The 20586-nt window shown below is 36.2% G+C and overlaps 2 protein-coding genes across 7 annotated transcripts in view; both read left to right on the forward strand.

Annotated features, from left to right (window-relative positions):
• The first annotated feature begins 108 nt into the window (after window positions 1–108).
• LOC122526577 (neuronal calcium sensor 2) lies at window positions 109–19848 on the forward strand. Of its 5 annotated transcripts, none has more exons than XM_043650084.1 (6): window positions 201–1237; window positions 2039–2081; window positions 14442–14560; window positions 14648–14791; window positions 16232–16360; window positions 16494–19848. In XM_043650084.1, exons 3-6 carry the CDS (start codon window positions 14450–14452, stop codon window positions 16668–16670), a joined length of 561 nt encoding a protein of 186 aa, XP_043506019.1. In that variant the 5' UTR covers window positions 201–1237; window positions 2039–2081; window positions 14442–14449; the 3' UTR covers window positions 16671–19848. The 5 variants fall into 5 exon arrangements, with proteins under 5 accessions (XP_043506020.1, XP_043506019.1, XP_043506016.1 ...); XM_043650081.1 differs by lacking the exons at window positions 201–1237; window positions 2039–2081 and adding exons at window positions 5537–5622; window positions 8254–8771; XM_043650082.1 differs by lacking the exons at window positions 201–1237; window positions 2039–2081 and adding exons at window positions 5571–5622; window positions 8513–8771.
• The window catches only part of LOC122526576 (neurocalcin homolog), a 29296-nt gene continuing 8819 nt past the window's right edge, over window positions 110–20586 (forward strand). The window contains exon 1 of one of the 2 annotated variants that reach the window (XM_043650079.1): window positions 110–194. The gene's annotated coding sequence lies outside the window, so the exon portion shown is untranslated. Of the gene's footprint in view, window positions 195–5538; window positions 5623–20586 lie in introns of those variants that run through there. The other variant, XM_043650080.1, reaches the window with a different exon arrangement.

Here is a 20586-nt window from a genome sequence, read left to right on the forward strand (position 1 = left end):
ATGTCATTAATGTTCCAAGCACCGTGCCGGTATCAACCAATACGATTTGATCTCTAGTTCAAACGCTTTGTCGATGGTCCGCGGAATCGGGATTTCAATATGGCTACCGTCGTGATGTCTGCAGAAGCCAGTATCGCGGAAATGTTTTGAATTCGTTTAGTAATCGTGACGACAGATTGACGTGCGAGGCATAGGTCAGTAAGACATATTTATGATCATTTTTCATCCTTAATTTTTCATCCAATTAATTGTCTGGTGTCAGAAAATCATCGTACACGAGAATCGTTCGGTCGTAGAACTTCAAAATTCGCTCGTACGTACGTACAGTTTGACGCGAGAGTAGAGAGGTTAGTCGGCGATTGATATTTATTATTAACGCGTAGAAAATCACTGAAAATATACAGGTATGAATATTATTTCCAAAGATGGATAGAATATCATTGAAAAGCAAAAGCGGAAGAGAGTGCGCGCGCGTATTATAGTGCTGCGTGATGCACTAGGTGAGAGGAGAAAAGCAAGGGAGCGGCAGGGGTAGGGGATGAATGCGAAAAAGAGAGAGAGAATGCGTGAGCGTACTGTGTGTAAGTAAGTATATTATTATGTGTAATGTGTATGTATGTATATGAGAGAGTGAGAGAGAGAGAGAGAGAGAGATAGAACGTACGAATATCCTACTACGTACACTACGTGTGATATATGCGATAAATAAAATATAAAACGGATGTGTGCTTTGATAAAATTGCGTGGCACCTTTTTGCCATATTAATTTGGCTGCACGCGAAAAGAAATCATTTGGAAAGGGAAGAAATAAAAGAAAACAGCACCTCTGTGAATGGTCCAATTGTTCCGGTCTTATTTCGGAAGAAGGTCGAGAGTGAGTGTCTCTTCGCGCGTGTACTTAAACATGAAGAAGAGTAAAAAAAAAATAAGCCTCGACGATGCAATAACGATAACGAAGGAGACGATGGCGGGATGGTGCGGCTGGCGACGACTGATGACGGAGGAAAAGGTGAAGGCGGATGGATGGAAAGGATGGAAAGGATGGATGGAAAGGATGGATGGTGGTGATGGTGACTACGGTGATGGTGGAGAAGGAGGAGGCGGTGACAGCAATAATGCGTAACGTAACGTAAAACGTTTGACGTTTACCGGCCATGCGGTCTACGAAGTGTACCAATAACATCGACCTATTCTCAAATGCGTCCTTGTTATCTCTGGACGTGACCTCATTTTGTCTGTAAGTTCAAATAGAAAATGCAGCCCGAGATCAAAGTCGTTTTCCTTAAAATAATATCTAAACGAACTATATTCATTTTCCGCATTTATTCACATAATTTGTTTCAATTGGTGTTCGTGTCAAAACTTTTCCGGAGAAAGCGACTTTTATCTTATTTCATTTTAACAATTTGTTCCTTTTTGTTCGTCTTTCATTTTATCGACAAGACCTCCTAATCGCGAAACGTTTCCTGTTTTAAATCTATTCTTATCAAAAAGGGTAGAAACTTTTTTTTTGTTTGAATTATTCTTGAAAGGAAGTTTAACATTGTTATACCACCGAGATTCTCTTCTTCGATCCTTCTTTTTTTTCTTGATTTTTTCTTAATCCTGAAAGATTTATAGTACAATACACGATGCGGTCATTATTCTAAGTGGGTTAAATCAATCTTCTTAAATGACTCCTTTGTAACATTGAGACATTTCCTTGCGATTCTTCCAATGTAAGTGTATTTGCTTGAATGCTATTCGTAGGCACAGCCAGATTCTCTCGGAAAGCTTGATTTCTAACTCATTATGTTTGAAAATAGTTGCTAGATGTAAAATACGGTAGTAGCCAGATGCTGATGATTGCCAATAGTTTCATTATGGCTAATATTAACTTTTAGAGAAATGAACGCTTTAATTTTACCGATTCTTGTGTCTTCTCAGAGAATCAATAAAAGCATTGGCAATTATATAAAAATAAAGTTTAAGTATGTTTATGCAAAATCAATATATGTTGGAAGCAAGAGTACCAACATAATTTATGCATTTGTTTCAGGAAGTCAATTATGTTACATGCAACGATGCTGATAACCAGTAAGGTGAGATTATCTACACTTGGTATTTATTTATATTTGTAAGATAATTTTTAGTATGCTGTCATATTTTTATCTGACCTAAAAAACAATATATTTGATTAATATTTAATATCGTATATATCAACATATCAACGCAATTCTATTGATTTACGATTGTACCGATCGAACGTGACTAAAATGCGAATGCGGTATATTTTAACTGCACTTCGCTAATACAGCCTGAAAATGAAAAAGAAAAAGAAAAAACAAGAGACATCTCGACCTTGTTTTTTCGAACGAACGAATTGGAATAAAACAGCCATTCGAAAAACTTCGGGCTTATGCTCGTGCCGCCCTTGCATTTATATCTGTACCTTCGTCGTACATATTGTTTTCAAAGCTTTCGTTCTGATCTTCATTGATGCGAATCTACGCAATATTCGACAATGTTGCATTGTGCTATACGTCGAAGGTTAGATAAATATTATTTTCGGAATACGCCATTTTGAACCGAAATTTCAAAAGAAACGAACGATTGGTATCGATATTTAAAATGTTTATGAATTTTTCAACCGATATAAATTGATTTTGGATTTTACGTTGTATCAGCTTGCCTTAGAAAATTATGGCGAGATTTAGCGCGACGCAATATTTTCAGACGCCGTTGGAAGGGATAAGAAGTCTTCCTCTAGGAGCAGCAAAATCTTCTCCATCTCCCACTGGATGTATAATATTTTTTAACGAATTTTTCTTCTCGCTTATTCTTATTTTTCAGCACCGTTGTGTATACCTTAGAATAGCTGTTATTTTTGGACCAATGACTCACACACACACACTATCTGCGGAAAGTTTACCTTTGTCTTTTCGTTTCCACCATATCGAATAATCTAATTTCGTTTGTCGTACCAAAGAACTTATCGTTTAATTTCATTCTCTCGAACGTTTTCTTGATTCCAATTTTTATCTTTAATCAAATCGTTTATTGCACAAAAATTCTATCTTTCTTGATATAAATTAGTAGAAAAAAGAGAATTTATTTGTTATTAAATGATTACGATCGTTTCAAGTCGTTTTTTGAAGAAGAGAAAAATAAGAGAGATAAAGGATTAAATATTAGATCGGGCGAACAAGTTTCTTAGTATTTTAATGCAAAAGTTAAACGAGGTCTTTTAATATTTTAAATTAACTTTATTAAAAAAAATATGCGCCTCTATTTTTAATTACTTTGCGATGTGTCAGCTTCGAAATGCACACGAGTATTGCCAAATCTAATTAAAGCCATTTGCCTGGAAAATACGAGGAAAAATTTGTCTTCGATCCAATATATAAAAAGATAGAGAAAGATATTGAAAACGAAATAGAAAAGGATTTCGTCTCTAAATATTCATTTCTTCAAGATTCTCTTGTCCTTGACTTACTGCTTTTCTGCATTTGCCATTTCGATTCCCATTCCTTTTCAAGCCACATATATACATATATTTCGTACCCTTGAACGTTTTTGGTTTCGCGTGTAAATGTAAAATGCTTGCATCTAACGCGAACGTTTTATCCGTATCAGAAATCTTTATTTTTCCTTAAGCAGTAACGATTAAATCGTCAAGGTTTCAGCAACCCCCTTTTCTTTCGAGATTTTTATTCCCTCGTTAAAAAATTGCCAATCAACCGATCAGCCATAAATAATTCTAGCGATATCGAGACACAGGATTCGATCCATCGACCAACGATGATCTTAATAAAAAGAAAAAAATAACGTTCATGGTATCCACGCACGATAGAAGCGAATCTCGTATAATCACGTAGAAAATAAAATCAATTGATTCATATATACGGTGGGTGTTCCTTTAAAAAAGTAAGAATAATAATACAAAGTACATTTGTTTAAAGATGACACATCTATTAATATATCTTCGAATATTAAACTATTTCGATCTGATATTTGATTAGATAAAAATAAGAAACTCGAAGTGTTATCGCTGTAAAAAAAAAATAAAAAAATGTATTTTAATTAAAATAATTCAAAGTATTGGTAGAGTACGTTAGAGTGTGCGATATACTTAAATTAATTGTTAAATAATAAAAAAAAATGTATATCGTAGTCTAGAAGCACGGTATATATAAGTTCGACGACCCTTCCTCTTCGAAATCCGCTGTTAGATTGTCCCGTTGTCTTCTATGAAAGTCGATTAAATTTCTTTTATTGATTTTTGTTTATATGACTTTCCAAATAAGGAAATTCTATTTATTATACGAATATTATTTTCCGTATACATATGTAGTCTTCGGAAAGTCATATAAACAAAAATCAATAAAAGAAATTTGATCGGCTTTAGTAGAGAACTTCGAGCCGGTATAACGGGGGATTACAATAAACGTTTCTTTCGGTTAATTATTAATTATTTAAGGTATATCGAACATTTTAACGTACTTTGCTAATATTTTCAATCGTTTAAACTAAAATACATTTTTTCAATGTTTTTTACAGCGATAACTTTGAGTTTCTAATTTTGATCTAATAGATATGTCATTTTGAAACAAATTTATTTTGTATTATTCTTATTTTACTAGGTATATATGAACTGATTCCGATACACCCACAGACACGCGCATCACACTAACGCCAGAACCTTCGATAATCTCGTTCTATTGTCGATCGACCGAAACTTCTATCTCATTCTTTTTCTTGCTACCTTTATGCTTCCTCTTTCTTCGTGTCGTTTTATAACATTTTATCGTTATCGTCGCCTAAGAAGTTTCATTTGAAAAAGAAGAAAGAAGAAAAAAGAAAGAAATGGAGCCAGAGAATTCAGTAGAATGATCAATCTCAATGAATTCGCTACCCCCTCTCGCCAAATCGCGTATAAAACGTCTATCGTCTCTCAAAGAGAGAAAAACAATCTATTTTGCCGTTTTGTTGATAGTCGCCACGACGTTTTCTCGGAAAGCTCATTCAGATCCATTTTCCACGAGCTTGTCGGTTGACGTTTGCTCCTGATATTAAGGGTACTAGAATTGCTGGATTCGAATTGACATGACTATCAGGAACTCGTTAACGGTTAAAACGTCAATGTCGCGTATGTAAATGCAAATACGAGAGAGATAGAGTTAGAGTTGGAGTTAGAGTTAAAGCTAGAGCTAAAGCTAAAGTTATAGTTAAAGTTATAGTTATGGTAAAAGCAAGGAAGCACAAGAGAGAGAGAGAGAGAGAGAGAGAAACGTAGAGTTCGACGGTGGGGGTAGAAAATGGTTAACGCGCGAAGGTAGCGCCTCTTTCGCGGTGCTGGAAGATAGAAGAAGAAAGGGAACGTTGGCTAGGTGTGTAAGTGTGTCGGGTGTTATCTTTTACGTATATATGTGTATTCGTGTGTATAAGTGTGCTCTCTCTCTCTCTCTCTCTCTTTCTTTCCGCTGGAAAAGGGGAGGAGCGGAATAAGTGGGGGCGGTTCGTTTAACACGCAGGATCAGCTTCGGGCAGACAGAACCTCGGCTCCGTCGCTTTTGCCTACCTCTAACTAGTACCTCCGCCGCATTCGTACGCGATACGAAGCACACGCGACCTGCCGAATCTGTGAGATTTTCCTACAGATATCACTTTTTGACATTATCTGTGTCTATCTCTATCTCTATCTCTATCTCTATCTCTTTCTCTATCTCTTTCTCTCTCTCTGTCTCTGTCTTTCTCTAATCTTCTACTCGTTTGTCTATCACACCACACACACACACACACACACATATATATATATATATTTCTCTCTGTCTGTCTTTTTTCTATCTATCTATTTATCTTTATCTTCTTTTCCAGTTATATATATATCTTTTCCTATGTCTAATATATATATGTATATGTGTCTCTCTCTCTGTCTGTCTTTCTCTTCCTTCGTCTTGTTCGTCTGTTGGTCGCACGCGCGCGCACTGCGAACCCTTGGCACCCTTAGCGTTTTCTCTCTCTTTCTCTTTCTCTCTCGTGCAAACTTCACCCCCACCTTCTCCTACATCCGTCATTTCACCTCCTTCCCTTTAGCACTACTCCACCTACCCTCCTCCTCCTCCTCCTCCTCCTCCTCTCTTCCCTTTTATCCACATCGCATCGATCTCGCCCTCGCACGAAGCGTTAACAATTAAAGGAGCACGAGAGAAGGAGTTAGAGTAAAAGGAGGAAGGGCAAAAGCGCAAAAAAGACATTATCGCTTCGTCTTCTTAGCACAGGACACGATCGACCTCGGCATTCGAGTTAAAAAGAGGAAGCCTCTCTCGTTTCTTTCTTTCTTTTTTTTTTTTTTCTTATATCAAAGAGGGGTTGGTTAAGGTTAATTATGATTTACGCGTAAGAAAGCGTTCAATTATGTTTAATTTTCTTTTTTCTACATTTTTTTGTATTGCTTGCGAAGAAGAGAGAGAGAGAGAGAGAGAGAGGAAGGGTAAGATCGACAAAGAGAAAGAATTATTAGCACGAGAGGCTTTTTTATTTTTCTTTGTTTGTCTTTATTTTACTTTTGTTCCTTTTAATCGTTATGCGATCCCTACGCAGTTGGAAAGTACGATGTATAAAGGAATAAAAAAAGAAGAAAAAAAAAATACATAATGTTTGTTGCGTAGGCGTTCGTGCTTGTAGAACGGGCTGAATAAAACTACCAGTTACGAGGGTACGAGTTAGAATGACGAACAAAGAGAGCACCGTTTATATGATACAAGTGTATGCACACATCATATTATGCGAATATATATACATAAGTAGTATATACACGCTCGCGCACACGTACACGCACACGTACACGCACGTTTGTATGCGTTTCTAATAGCTGCGAGTAACACGCGAATTTACGCGTACTTGCGTTCGCGTAAACGAACACGCCTACGCGGAGTTACACGTTAGAAAGAAGAGGGTGAAACTTCGAGGGGGATAAAACAACATTATTCTCTATTTCTTTTTTCTCCCTTGTTTCTTTTTGTAAGAAAAATTTGCTTAACTTCCAACGCCGTTATCTTTTTTCTATCTCCGACACTTTTATTCTCCTTTTCCGCTTTGACACCCTTTTTTCTTTCCTTTCTCCGTTCTTTCTTTTTTTTCTTTTACCCCATTCTCTCTCTCTCCCCCTCTCTCTCTCTTTCTCTCTGTTTAAAATCTCTTTCATTCGTTTTTCTTTTGTTCTAATATAAAAAACTCGATTTTTCATAAATGACTTTATTGCGGGCTTAAACCAAGCGTAATTAATAATTATCTTTTTTTCCTTTTTTTTTTAATCTTTGCCTTCTCTCTCTCTCTCTCTCTTTCTCTTTTTCCACTCGTGTATATATGTATTAGAAGTAGCGTAAAAAACAAGAACGAGTTGTAAGGTACACAAGTGGTACATATGTATATAACGCTTCTTCAAACTAAAACTCGCAGCTAAATGAACCAGCGTTATCGTTGCTAAACATTTCTATTTAGCGTTTCTAATTCTAACGATCCTTACAGTATACACTTGTATCCCCAATATCGTTGCATTTTTTAAATAGAATCGCGCGATCAAACGCCGGAGAGAAAGAGTTTGTCTTCGTAACGGTAGTATTATCGTAGTAGTATATTTTTCTTCGCTCGATATATACAAATAAAAAGATAACATTTTGAAACGAAGTTAATTTTATCTCACGCCGTTTTACGTCAAAGATTGACATTACGCTGTAGTTTAAAAAAATGTTCTTCAAAAGTCAAGGGTTAATTTGATCATTTAAATATCATCGAAGAGTCGATCGAGCCATGACATTGGGTGGGGATAAAGAAAGAAGGAAAAAAAGGAACAAACGATCGACAAAATCTTTCATTGCTGACCTTAAATAATAGTTGGGTTTTGTTTTTTAAAATAGATTTTATAAAAATATCTGATAGAAAGTCGAGTATGTATTGGCAAATTGTATATATGAATAATACACTTGGAGAAGAATCGATACGGAGATCGAATAGAGTGCAGGTGTATAGAAGAAAAAAAAGAAAAAAGAATTTGTAGCAAATTCTTAAGGAATTGGAAGAGAGAATGAGAGGGGGGGTGACTTTTAGCCCGGCTAAAGGATCATCCCTTGTTTGAAAGCGCGCATAAAAAATATTAAAAAGATTTTGTTCTTATTTTCTCTATCCATTGTCTATTTCTCTCTCTCTTTCTCTTTTTTTTACTTTCTTCTTCATCGCCATTAGATATCGTATAAGAATGAAATTTTGATACAGGGGAAGGGGAGAAAGGACGAATTGAAAAGTGAAAAAGAACGTTCGTGCGTATAATAATCGGAATATTGTTCGTTCGTTCGTTCGTTCGTTCATTGTGAAAGAGGTGATGCCTTTGAATCCTAATGACCAGACCATTTTATATATTTCGTGTCGCGCGTGTGAGTTGTCGTCGTTTGTTGGATTGTTGTCGTCGTCGTCGTCCTCCTTCTCCTCCTGTTGTTCTTTTTCTTCTTCTTCTTCTTCTTCATCGTTGTTACAGCACGGTGAAGTGCGCGTGTGTTGTACATCGATCGAATCGCGACGCGTGCACTCGTAACGAGTTTTTAACGTCGCTGTTTTAAGAGTGATACACCAAGACCACCACTCACCCCCACCTTTTAATTCGTATAATAATAATAACGACCAACAACGCACCGAAGAGAATTTTTTCCCGGCGAGTAGTAATTGCCACGAGTATATTATCGAAATATACGAGTCCGGCGACTCTCACCCCCGTATTTGATACGACGCAACGAGCGGTAAGTGTACGATACATTTTTTTCCCTTTTTTTTCCTTCTTCTTCTTTTCAGATCCACGATAGATAAGAATTTTGTAACGATCTAAAACAACGGGACTTCTCAAACCTTTGTCGTTCGGCGATACCACCCTTCTTTCTTTTTTTTTCCCCACCCCATGGTATTACGGGCGTACATAAACTAGGAATTAAATGAACGTATTAAAATCGTGCTGAAATTTCTACGATCCCCTCCCATAATGCGTCGCCAGACGGGTTTTGAGAAGTCTTGATCTAGGATATTTTCAGCGAGTAATTAACCAGAAAGGAATATCAAAACGTTCGAATGTTATATATTTTATCTACGTACTTTCATTTTGCGTAATATCATTGTACCGTTGTATCGGAAGGTCCTGGAAAAGGAAGAAAACGAGTCGGTAATATTTTATACCCGTTGGACGATTATACGAGCGTTTTAATAACGATTAAACGTGAAGCAAATCCAAATAATCATAACACTCGTTACTCTCTATGGATTTCTATTCGACTGCGAATAGTGGTTAGCGGCGAAGTAGCATTTCAAGCAAAAGACACCGATAATCGCGTCTCCTTGTCGGATTATTGTCATACGTGATGCATCACGCTATTGTATTCCTCGAGAGACCGCAATCACAGCCCCTTGTTCTCCTTTCACACGTTTGTTTCCTACGATACGATCTAACGATAAGGAAACACCTATAGCTATTTTGCGTTATTCAGCAATGATGCGCGATAATCGCTATTTCGAATAATCAAATAAATGTCGGTATGATTGCTATAATAATGTTTCGTATGTTCTAGAAGTAAATTGATAGCCGGTTATTACTTTATTTTTTTCTTTTTTATTTTTCTTCTTTTATTTACACGCTCACGCAATATTTATACATTTAATCAAACGTTCTCCATCGATGACGTATATTTACTTAAAATGATTAGATCGTTTATTTCGGAAAGAGGATCTCTATTAACTAGCGTGGAAACACGCCCGATGATAGAATATTCGATTATCACGCGATGCAAATTAAAAATTGTAATAACGCGTCGCGCGGTCTTCTTCGAACTTACATTTATACGTTCGCGTTTATTAATATATCGTTTAAAGACCAAAAGATTAATTACAGAAATGACTTGCGAGCGCGCGCGGGTGTTATCATCAATTTATTAGTTTTAATTTTAGGAATAGAACAACGGAAACGAAAAAGTGAGTATTAATCGGTTAATGAGATCAAACGCGATAACGAAATAAAAATGAAAATTGTTATAAATAAACGTGGCCTTTTTTCCTTTTCTTTTTTCTTTTTTTATCTACGATGAAACATTTCATTAACGAATCTAATAAATTTCTTAGCCTTCGCACGTAACGCATCGCGAATAACATCATCCATTTGATTTAAGACGTTTTGACAAATCGCACTTTCGCGTTAAAATCATACATCACGTCTCCTCTCGCGTATTTCGTGTTTTATTATTTTCTTATTCCCCTCCTCTCTCCTTCTCTTCGACAACAATAATATCTTCTTTCTTGGGGTCCGCGAAGTGATTTACAGGCGCATCAATTTTCCTGTCGGGGGAGGGGAGAAAGAAATTTTTGACGCTGCTCGTACGACGTATCCACATACATAAATTGAATTTAAATATTCCTCGTTGTCGTCCACTTTACGCGCGCGATACTAATTTTCTTCTTTTCTTATATAAGCCGAACAAGGAAAAAAAAAAATATATATATATATATATATATATATGTCTAGTATTACGTGTACTGTAATAAGCTACTTCGTCGAAAGTTAAAGGAATTTAAATGATCGTAAAAAGATCCACGATAATTGAATTCCGCTGGACGAAAATGGAAAATAAGAACGATCGAACGTTTAAGATTACAACGCGATGGGTTTGATCGTAATGAATCAACGTCTCGTCTCGTCTATATTACGAATCGATTTTTTTCTTAAGACGACGATAAAATATTGTCACGATTGAAGTCGGATCGAGTGAAAGTACGATTGAATATCTGGCGCAACGTTGAATCCTTAATCCGGCCTCGTTTGTAGATCTTCTTAATGATATAGACGCGAAATTTGCAATTTTAATATCCGAGCCTTTCTATTTTCATCTTTGATAAATCGAAAGAACGAATTCACCTGCTGAAAACTCCATTTTCCGTTCCATTTCCCTCGAGTTAACATTATTAAAGGACGATAACTATTGTTTTTATAAAAACGTAGTCTTGTATACCTTTTTGTTTTGAAAAAATCTTAGGAAGAAAAAGAAGAAGGAGGAAGGAAAAAGAAACGAGGAATTATACGAGCGATTTACTTCGCGTAATGTTCGTAATGGTCGCCTTAAGCGAGCACGTGCATTATCAGATAATCCTGTCATTAAGTCCTACTCCGACGTTGGCATATGTGTATGCGTTGTTTGTGTGTGTATGTGTGTGTGCGAGTGCGCGCATACCCGAAGCAGTATCTCTCTCTCTCTCTCTCTCTCTCTCTCTCTTTCTCTCTAAAAGTCCCTTTTCCTCGTAATTTTTTCTTTCTCTATACCCCTTTTTCGATCTTTTCTTTAGTCTCAGCCAATATCGTGTTTTTGTTCGTACGATACGTTGCATGATTTTTTTTTCTTTTTTCTTCTTCTTTTTTTTTATTTTTATATTCAGAATCAGTAAAGTGTAAAGGATAAATGAGAAATTTTGTTTTCTAAGCCATATCTCTATCTTTTTCTTTCTATTTTTTTTCTTTTTTCTCTTTTTTCTCGTATACACGAGCCCGCGTTCTTTAATAAGGTCGATATTAAAAACTCGCGACGAAAAGGATGAAAAAAGATACGGTCGACGAGATCGACCCAAAAGAAAAAGAAGAGAAAATAAAAGAGAGAGAGAGATATTTGGAGCAACCCTTTTCCCGTACACATTCTAGGTACACGTGTACTCATTGTACGAATATCTATCCTCCTGGCATACGTAAATACAAACGAGTGTGTTTTATGAATGTGTAATCGTTTCGGCAAATAATGAGCCGAGTTGACTCATCATCATCGTGTAAAGTTGCACGTGTTTTCTCGGGGGTAGGGGGAGGTTGTGTAGGAGATTTCTAACCCAAAAAAAGGAGGAAAAAAGAAGAAAAAGAAAACATAGAAAAAGAACACACGCACTCGAGATGGCTCGCTGCCAACGCATAATTTTTCATTCAGCACGCAAATTGAACGACACCCGCTGCATCAATCCTCTATCTTCGCGTGTTCCCCTCGTTCTCCCATTGGTATATACGTAAATCAAAATGATCGTACTAAAGCTTTTTTTTTTTAATGGTATCTCATGTGGATTAAAAAATAGATAGATAGTTGAACGGAGAGCGAGAGGGAGAGAGAAATAGAAATTGAGAATTCGCAATAGCATTCGTAAACTTTTTCAACTAGAGAGCGAACGTGTGCATAGTCGGAATAATGGCTGCAAACGACACAAGTTTCTAATTGGGTAATACGTATCTTGCTATAATAGTATAACTCGTTTTGTTTCACCTTCAAAGTGTCATTGGTTTGACTTCCATTCCGACGATTTCTTTTTTAACTTACGCTTTCTAGTCCCACTTTAACGTTCCTTCGATATTTTCTATCCTTATTTTGTATTATTATTAATATTATTATTATTATTATTATTCATTTCGTTAGATTTCAACCATGATTTCAATAGATATTTGATTAACTCGATTATTAATGCTCTAACGATATATTTCGCAAATATACAAATTGTTAACGTACCACAAAAGATGTTGAGCGTTATACGACTCAGCCTGTATTTGCAGTTAACCCGTTGCTTTCATATATGTACCTAAATCGGATAATGTACAGTTCAAAGGATTTATATAATCGGGGATTATCCCTCGAATCCACGCGATAATGTTTTTCAAATGTATAATACATACATACATACGTGTATATACGCAAAAATATGTATGCGCAATATATTATCCCCTGGACTTTCTCTCTCTCTCTCTCTCTCTCTCTCCTTCGTATGATTTATAGATTTTGTTTTTTTTCGATCCGTTATGCAAAAAAGGAATACGTAAATCTCGAATGATAAGACGTTAGTTAAAAATGTATAACACCAATCCGAAGCTATTATTATCATCAGGCTGATCGAGGTCATACGGAGAAATAATTTGACGCTTGACACGATTCTTTGTCATTTTTCGGTATACTTTATCAATTTGTTTTTGGAAAAATGAGTATTTCGAACTCGTATACTAGTGTGCGTTATACTAGTGTGGGAGTAACTGTAGCTATATTGATTGCGGTTCCCAGGCCTCTGCGCGTCTCTGCGTGCGCGCGGCCAATGCAGATCGCGCACCACCATCTCTCTTCTCCTACACGTATATAGTTTTCCTCCCGTTTCCCATCCCCTTTGCCTATCTCTCTTCTTCTCCTCCCCCTGCCCCTCGCCCTTCCCGTTCCCTTTCCTCCTAAATCCTGCGCTCTTCTTTCCCACTTTTTGTTCTTTTATTTTTTAATAGAAAACCAAATCACCGATAAACGAACAACCCTTTCTCGATAGTTGAATTCTTTTTCCTCTTCTTTTCCCTTTTCTTATTTTTCTTCGAAGTAATGTACAATTTTTTTAAACAACTAATGCGCCCAAAGTAATCTTTTTATTTTTTTTTCCTAATTTTATAAAAGAAATTTAAGTAATTAGTCAAAAGGGGGGGAAAAGAAAAGAACGAAGAGGATAAGTAAGAGAAGACGTTTTCTACGTTTGAGATTAAAGTCGAGAAGCAAGAAAGTGGATTGTACTTATATAAAAAAAAAAAAAAAAATCTCCTAGCCCTTTAGCGAGAATTTTGAGAAATCCTAAAACTTGTATGTGGACGTTAATTACTCTTATTTTCTTTCTTCTCATTTTTTTTATTTATTTTCTTTTTCTATTTTTTTATCACGGTTTAAGAGTAATCTTAAAGTAACGAACATTATCAGCGTAGTATACAATTCTTTTGTATTTAATTGTTCCCTTTTAAGGTTGATCGATTCTCTTTCCTCCTCCCCTTCATTCTCTCTTATTCTTCTCTTTCCTTCTCTTACTTCTTACATCCGTCGCATTGCTTTTTTTAAAGTTTATCGGCGTATACCAGACTCTTTATTACGACATTACGTTCCTCTTATGTACTTTTGATTACTATGCGAGGCACGCGAGCTTCGTAATTTCCTGCCAAACCTAACGTATAGTACGTTTCTTCTTTGCGACACACACGACTCGCTTTCACCGTCGTCGTATAACTAACCAAATCGGGAACTCTTATCCGAGAGACCCTAAAATTATTGATTTTCTTCTATATTATTTTTATTTCAACGAAGAAAGAAAATTTTGTCGATGTTCAAATCGTTTTTACCACCATCATCGTCGTCATCTTCGACAAGAATAACGTAGATTTAATATAATAATAACAACGAGGCAAGGGATCTAAGATAAAATCGAATGAATATTGTTACGGTATTGTAAACGCGATAATTCATTTTAATAATTATCTATCAGTTTGTAATTTATCTTTACAGTCGACAGGAGTGGGAATTAAAATCCAATGCGAAATTTGATCGAGAACTCGAAAATTCATTTAAACGGAATGCTCGTATAGGAAACATTTGTAATATACAACGCGTGTTTTATTTCAGATTTCAAAATGGGTTGTTTTGGGAGCAAGGATAAGTTGAGTAAAGAGGATATGGAATTTCTGAAGTCACGCACGCGATATGACGAAATCACGATCAAGGAATGGTACAAAGGATTCAAAGTAAGTACATTTCGACTAAAACCAAAATATTATATATGCCTATAATCTGGTTTAATCGAACGTTTGCTTTTGTTTTTATGATTGCAGCAAGACTGTCCTAACGGCAGATTAACGCCAGCAAAATTCGTGGACATGTATAAAACGTTCTTCCCGTCTGGCCATGCGGAAGAATTTTGCGACCACGTATTCCGCACATTCGACATGGATAAAAACGGTTATATCGACTTTAAGGTAAGAGATATTTTTATATATTGACGAGAAAACGTCGATAATTTCATTTACTCGAACGCGTGGCGTGCGTGTCTTTTATTATACGACGTTGCATAGGCAAGATAATATATGCTATAGAATCACGTCGTTAATAGAATTATTATAAACTGATAAGTTTCATATTCTCCGACGCGGCGAGAACAGTCGATCACTTTTTCTTCCAATACTCTAACATGTTTTCTTTCAAACGGGAATATCGCAGTTATTATTTCCAAGCGAAATCGTTTCGTATTGAAATCAAGTATATTCGAGTTTAACCGAAAGGACACGTAGTATTCGACAACGATAAATATAATTTTACTAACGATCGGTTTAATCGTGAATAAAGTCTGTTTAAGTTAAGTTAAGAAACAAACGAACAATAAGCTCTCCCGCATAATTCGATCAAACGAATTCTATGAACACAGTGGGGATAATAACAACTTATGCCTGCTTGAGCAAAATCAGTGATCAAAGGTTCATTCACGTGAAAGTACGAAAAGGCGATTTCATCTAGATACGTACGCGTACACTAGTGTGGGTGTGTATATATAGTAATGGGTCTTTTGCTGTCGGAATTTCGGTCACACGCAGAGAGAGAAAGAAAGAAAGAAAGAAGAAGAAGAGAGACGTCGATGCTCCGGAGACAAAAAGTCGCGAAAAAGGCTCGCTCACCCTCTGTAATTTCGGTTAGGCAATCTAGATCTTTTTCTCTTTCTTCCCTCTTTCTTCCCTCTTTTCCTTCCCCCTCTCTCCTGTAGTCGGTACTTTTCGACGACTTTTCCGCGACTTTTATAAAGAAGCATGTCCCCGATGTAAGACCGAAATCAGCGATGTGTGGAAGAAGGGTGACTAGAGGGGTCGACGTGTCTGCTGGGTCAATATGAGAAGTGGAGACACTTCGAAGGTCAGAAAGAGCAAAGAGCGAAGCCACTCCCTTCCCCTCGTACCCTTCTATCGCTATCCTCCGTCTTACACTACCCACAAAACCCTTCTCATCGTTGACTATCTACCTTGGAGCGTTAGCTGACCTACTTTTACCTATATACCGTACTTATACCACATGCTCCGAAAACGAGCAACCTCTCCAAACCCCCGTGTCCCACCGTACTTTCCGCTTCACCTCGGATATCCACCCGAACATTCGATCCTTTCAACGTTCTATCTTTTTCTCTCCCCCTTCCTATTTTTCTATTTTTCTATTTCTCTTGACATGATCTCGATATTATAAAGCACGATCTTTCCTCCCTTCCCCTTTGCAATCCTAATGCCCCCAAGACCTTCATCGTCTAGAACAAATTTCTTTTTTCAAATGGAGGAAATCAAGAAAGCGTTTTACCGACCGAAAAATAAAAATCAAGAAAAATGATAAAAAGGAAACGTCAGGATTGAAAGCCCTCTCTCTTCGTTCTTTCGTTACAGGAATTTCTCTTAGCCATCGATGTTACGTCCTGCGGTACACCGGAAGAAAAACTTAAGTGGGCATTCCGGATGTACGACGTTGATGGAAATGGCGTTATTGATATTCAAGAGATGACTAAGATCGTTCAAGTAAGGATTATAATAAATCACTTTCAAGATGTATGCTTCTTCTCCTCCTTCTTCTTCGTTTTTATTATTTCTTCCTCATTTATGTTGGCTCATATTTTGCGGAGAAATAACGATGAGATATTTCATGTTACAGGCGATATACGATATGCTCGGAGCATGTTCGAGCAACAGGCCAGCGGACAGCGCCGAAGAAAGAACTAAGAATATATTTGCTAAAATGGATGAAAATCATGACGGGCAATTGACGCAAGAAGAATTCCTTAAGGGTTGTCTTCAAGACGAAGAATTATCCAAAATGTTGGCTCCTTAATCTGGCTGGCCAAATTTCTCAGAAAATACATTGACAGACGTCTTGACCGATTTTTAAGACGGATTTCTGAAATAATGAAATAATTATTACCGTCACTATTGTTATGATCTCTGTCGTTGCTGCTGCTGCTGCTGTTGCCGCCGTTGCCGCTGTCGCCGCCGCTACTATTATCAACACCAACGCGATCACCATCAACGGAACACTATTATTAAATTACCGAAACCACCACGACCATCACTCAATACCATCGCCATCGCCCCTACTACCATCACCACCACCACCACCGCCACCACCACCGCCACCACCACCACCACCACACCACTACCACCATCACAGTTGCCACCGTTTTATTATCACTTGTCGCCACTGCAACGTCTTCTACGCTTCGCAGCAATTCCACCCCCTCGTCTTTTTATGAGATTATGTGACCAGATATAACGACGACGATGACTATGACTATGACTATGACTATGACTTGACGACGAAAAAAAGTAATGACACGAACGATCGCATCGATGGTGGTATATCATCATCGTCAAGAGCGACCGATAACTTACGAACACTTTCGACAATTTTTAATTCGAACTTAATCCACGGATAGGAAATTAAAATATTTAAAAAAAGAAAACGGAAAAGAAATGATAAAGTTGAAAAATAATTTGTCGGATTAAGGCTTACACGTATAACAGAAACTACTTATATGCTGCGAGCGTATTTTCATGACCTTACTTCGAGTTTAATCTTTTTCAAGTCGATCGCGTTATTTAATAATGCGAGATTTGTCGCTTGATTATTCAGATTTTGTTCTCACTCGAATCTGTGAAACGGCAAATCATTCGATTACGGTGTCGAATAGATTGCGTATCTATTGATCAAAAGGCACTCGATAAAAATGCGTTGCGATATACTCCCATAATAATAATAATCGTTTGAATTTGCTATATTACCGAACTAAATCGCTAAATGAATTTCACTGGACCGAAAAGATTTTTAAAAAGTTGTTAAGTATCGTCGCGGTGACCGCGCCAATGTGGTCCAAGTTAATGAAGAAAGGATTTATTAATTACATCTTGTATGTAATTAATGTACTTAGTCCTAAATTTTAGCGACTTATCGAACGATCCAAATCTTTAAGAATTAGGAAAATGAACATCGAAAACACCCTCGACCGATTGCGAGTTCAACAATCGTTAATATTCGCATCGCTTTTTATGCAAATAATGGAAGGATATTGATTTCTTTTATTTTTTTTTTAATAGAATTTCAATGTTAGAAAAGGCCAAGCCATTAAAACTAACGTAACATGCTCTTTACATTCTCTAATCCGGTATTAGCAAATAAACGAATCGGATGAATTCTTCCAAACGATCGTTTTGTTTCCATCCGAGAAACGCGTCGTTTGAAATCAAGCTAAAATAATGAAGATAAAAACATTTGAAAATTCGTCGATTCTCTAACTGTTATTATTTTCGAACGAATATTATTGCCATATACGCATTTTTCTTATTTCTACGGGAAAATTTCGATGGGAAAAAAAATCATCGACGCGCATATTCAATAGTAATCGCGTGCACGCGTTGCACGCGTTACCAAACAATTTCTATTTTTTTTTCTTTTTCTTTTTAATATCTCTTCATCGTGTATTCCTACGTCATTCTTTTTATTTTTCCGAACACGAATAACTTCGAAAAAATAATATCGCGAACGAGTAGAAATTATTAACAAATGATTCGAATATATATTTCAATATTTCGGATATTATTTTAGCTATATACTTCCTTAACAAAAGTAAAGGAGTAAACGAACAGAAAACAAAACCAAAAAAGAAGTAGAAAAAAAAGATATAAAGAAAAAAAAAAGAAAAAAAGAAAAAAAAATAACAAAAAGAAGAATAAGAAGAAAAAGAGAGAAGAAAACAGGCTGGTCTCTGTTTAGTGATAGAATTCGACCAACTCTGTGTTTTTATTAGAACGAGCTACGTCAGGCTGTCGTAGAATAACATTTTCTCATTGGTATACGCGCGTGTTTTCAATATAAAACACCTTTACATTATATACATATATTCTTAACACGTTTAGCGCCGTAACAACAAATATCTAATACGACTTTAATCCCGCTACGCCGGAAAACAAATATTACGCGTAGTGTTCCTGCGTTACTGCCGGTCACCGGTGACCATAAATACAAAAAATGAAAAACGGCTCCAGACAAAAATCACTGCAGAGTGTAGATGTTTTGGTCATCGGTAGCTAATCACGGCGCGTAACGTGTTAAAGAAGGGGGAAAAAAAAAGAATAAAAAAAAATTTTTGTATATTGGCGAGCATAATGAAAACGTATTTGTCGAAGAGTGACAAATATTTGGTGAACTGGTCCAAAAGAAAGAAGAATATAAACAAGAATTTAAAAATATTAAAAATAAAAGAGGAGAGAAGGAAGAGAGAGAGAGAGAGAGAAGAAAATCAAGCGGGGCAAACCCCGTTGTGTTATTTGTTCTCCTGTCGTTCTGGATCCACGTTCTCTCGCGAGTTTAATGTCGATTTAAATAAAAAAAAAAAAAAGAAATATAAAATCCAATATACAAAACTTTAAACGAATTAGAAGTATTTGCACATACACAAACGTACATACACTGTCATCGATTTACACGTGACAGCACCTTCTCTTCTTCTATATTGCTCACGGGTAAAAAAAAATATATATATATAAAAAATAAATAAATAAATAAAAGATAACGAAAGAAAAAAAACTACACATACATGACAAACACACACACACACACACACATTAAAATGTTCGCTTTGCTCTTCTAGCACAATACAACACAACTTTTTGACGACTGACAGAAGGATATTGCAGAACGAGACATCGTGATTCTTCTTCTCGTAATAGAAAGTGCAGCATTGACAATCGAATTAATAAGTTTCCTCTTTGAAAGTGAAAAAGAAGGGCGGAGAGAAAGAGAGAGAGAGAAAGAAAAAGCAAAAGAAAGATAGAGAGGGAGAGAGAGAGAGAGAAAGTCCTTTAAAACGAATTATGTAAAAAGCTTAAAGAGAACGAACCTAAAGTGCATTATACGTAATAGAAAGCCACCTATATAAACTCCGTGTTAGTTATCATTCTGAAATTCAAACCTTTACAAGATAAAACCATGATTTGACATAAAGGGAGAGAGAAAAGAGAAAGAGAGAAAGATAGTAGTACACATTGAACGTTTAAATAAGAAAAAACAAGGTAAAATATTAAATAAAAGGCTTTCTTCTAAACTATTACACCAAATCTTCGTTAGTTAGTTATTAAGAATATAACCGGACGAGTTCGTTCGATATCGATGACTATATCACGTTCATAACGAATGTCGTTGTTGATTACACTTTAATTAAGTGATATAATTAATTCTTGCAATTGATTAAATGCCGTAACGCTAATTGCGTGATTAAATCAACTTCATCTAACAAGGAAAAGAGACCTATTTCGCTTTCCTTAATCTGTTCTATTATTATACTATTTTGCTTGTCTCTATCTATCTCTTCCTTTTTTTTCTCTTTCTCTGTTTTTCACTTCCTCTCTCCCTCCCTCCCTCTCTCTCACTCTCACTCTCTCTTGCTACAATTCTTCTTCTTTCACTCGCACTTTTAGATCTGTGTCAATCTCGGGAATGTAACTGCGGAGCAATACTAATCTATATTTTATTCTTTATGGGATGTCCCAATATTGATTTGATCGTTCTTATCGGCTAACAGGGGATAATCAAAATGAGAAATATTTGTCCATAATGTATTCGTTAATTATTATAACTCTTTTTAAGAATGGAATAATAACTTTTTTTTTGTATCTTTTTTTTTTTTTTTTTTTTTTTATAATACGAGAGAGATACATCTGGAAATCTATTTCTACTTATGATCCTACTCTTGTAA

Source organism: Polistes fuscatus, unplaced genomic scaffold (assembly GCF_010416935.1).
Source record: "Polistes fuscatus isolate 324 unplaced genomic scaffold, CU_Pfus_HIC Scaffold11, whole genome shotgun sequence".
Taxonomy (NCBI): Eukaryota; Metazoa; Arthropoda; class Insecta; order Hymenoptera; family Vespidae; genus Polistes; species Polistes fuscatus.

Bases quoted from the DNA above. Each gene is read 5' to 3' on its own strand.
- LOC122526577 (XM_043650085.1), top strand. From the start codon at position 14,450: ATGGGTTGTTTTGGGAGCAAGGATAAGTTGAGTAAAGAGGATATGGAA. The intron at 14,561-14,647 runs GTAAGTACATTT...TTATGATTGCAG, and splicing joins AATGGTACAAAGGATTCAAA to CAAGACTGTCCTAACGGCAG. The intron at 16,361-16,493 runs GTAAGGATTATA...TTCATGTTACAG, and splicing joins AGATGACTAAGATCGTTCAA to GCGATATACGATATGCTCGG.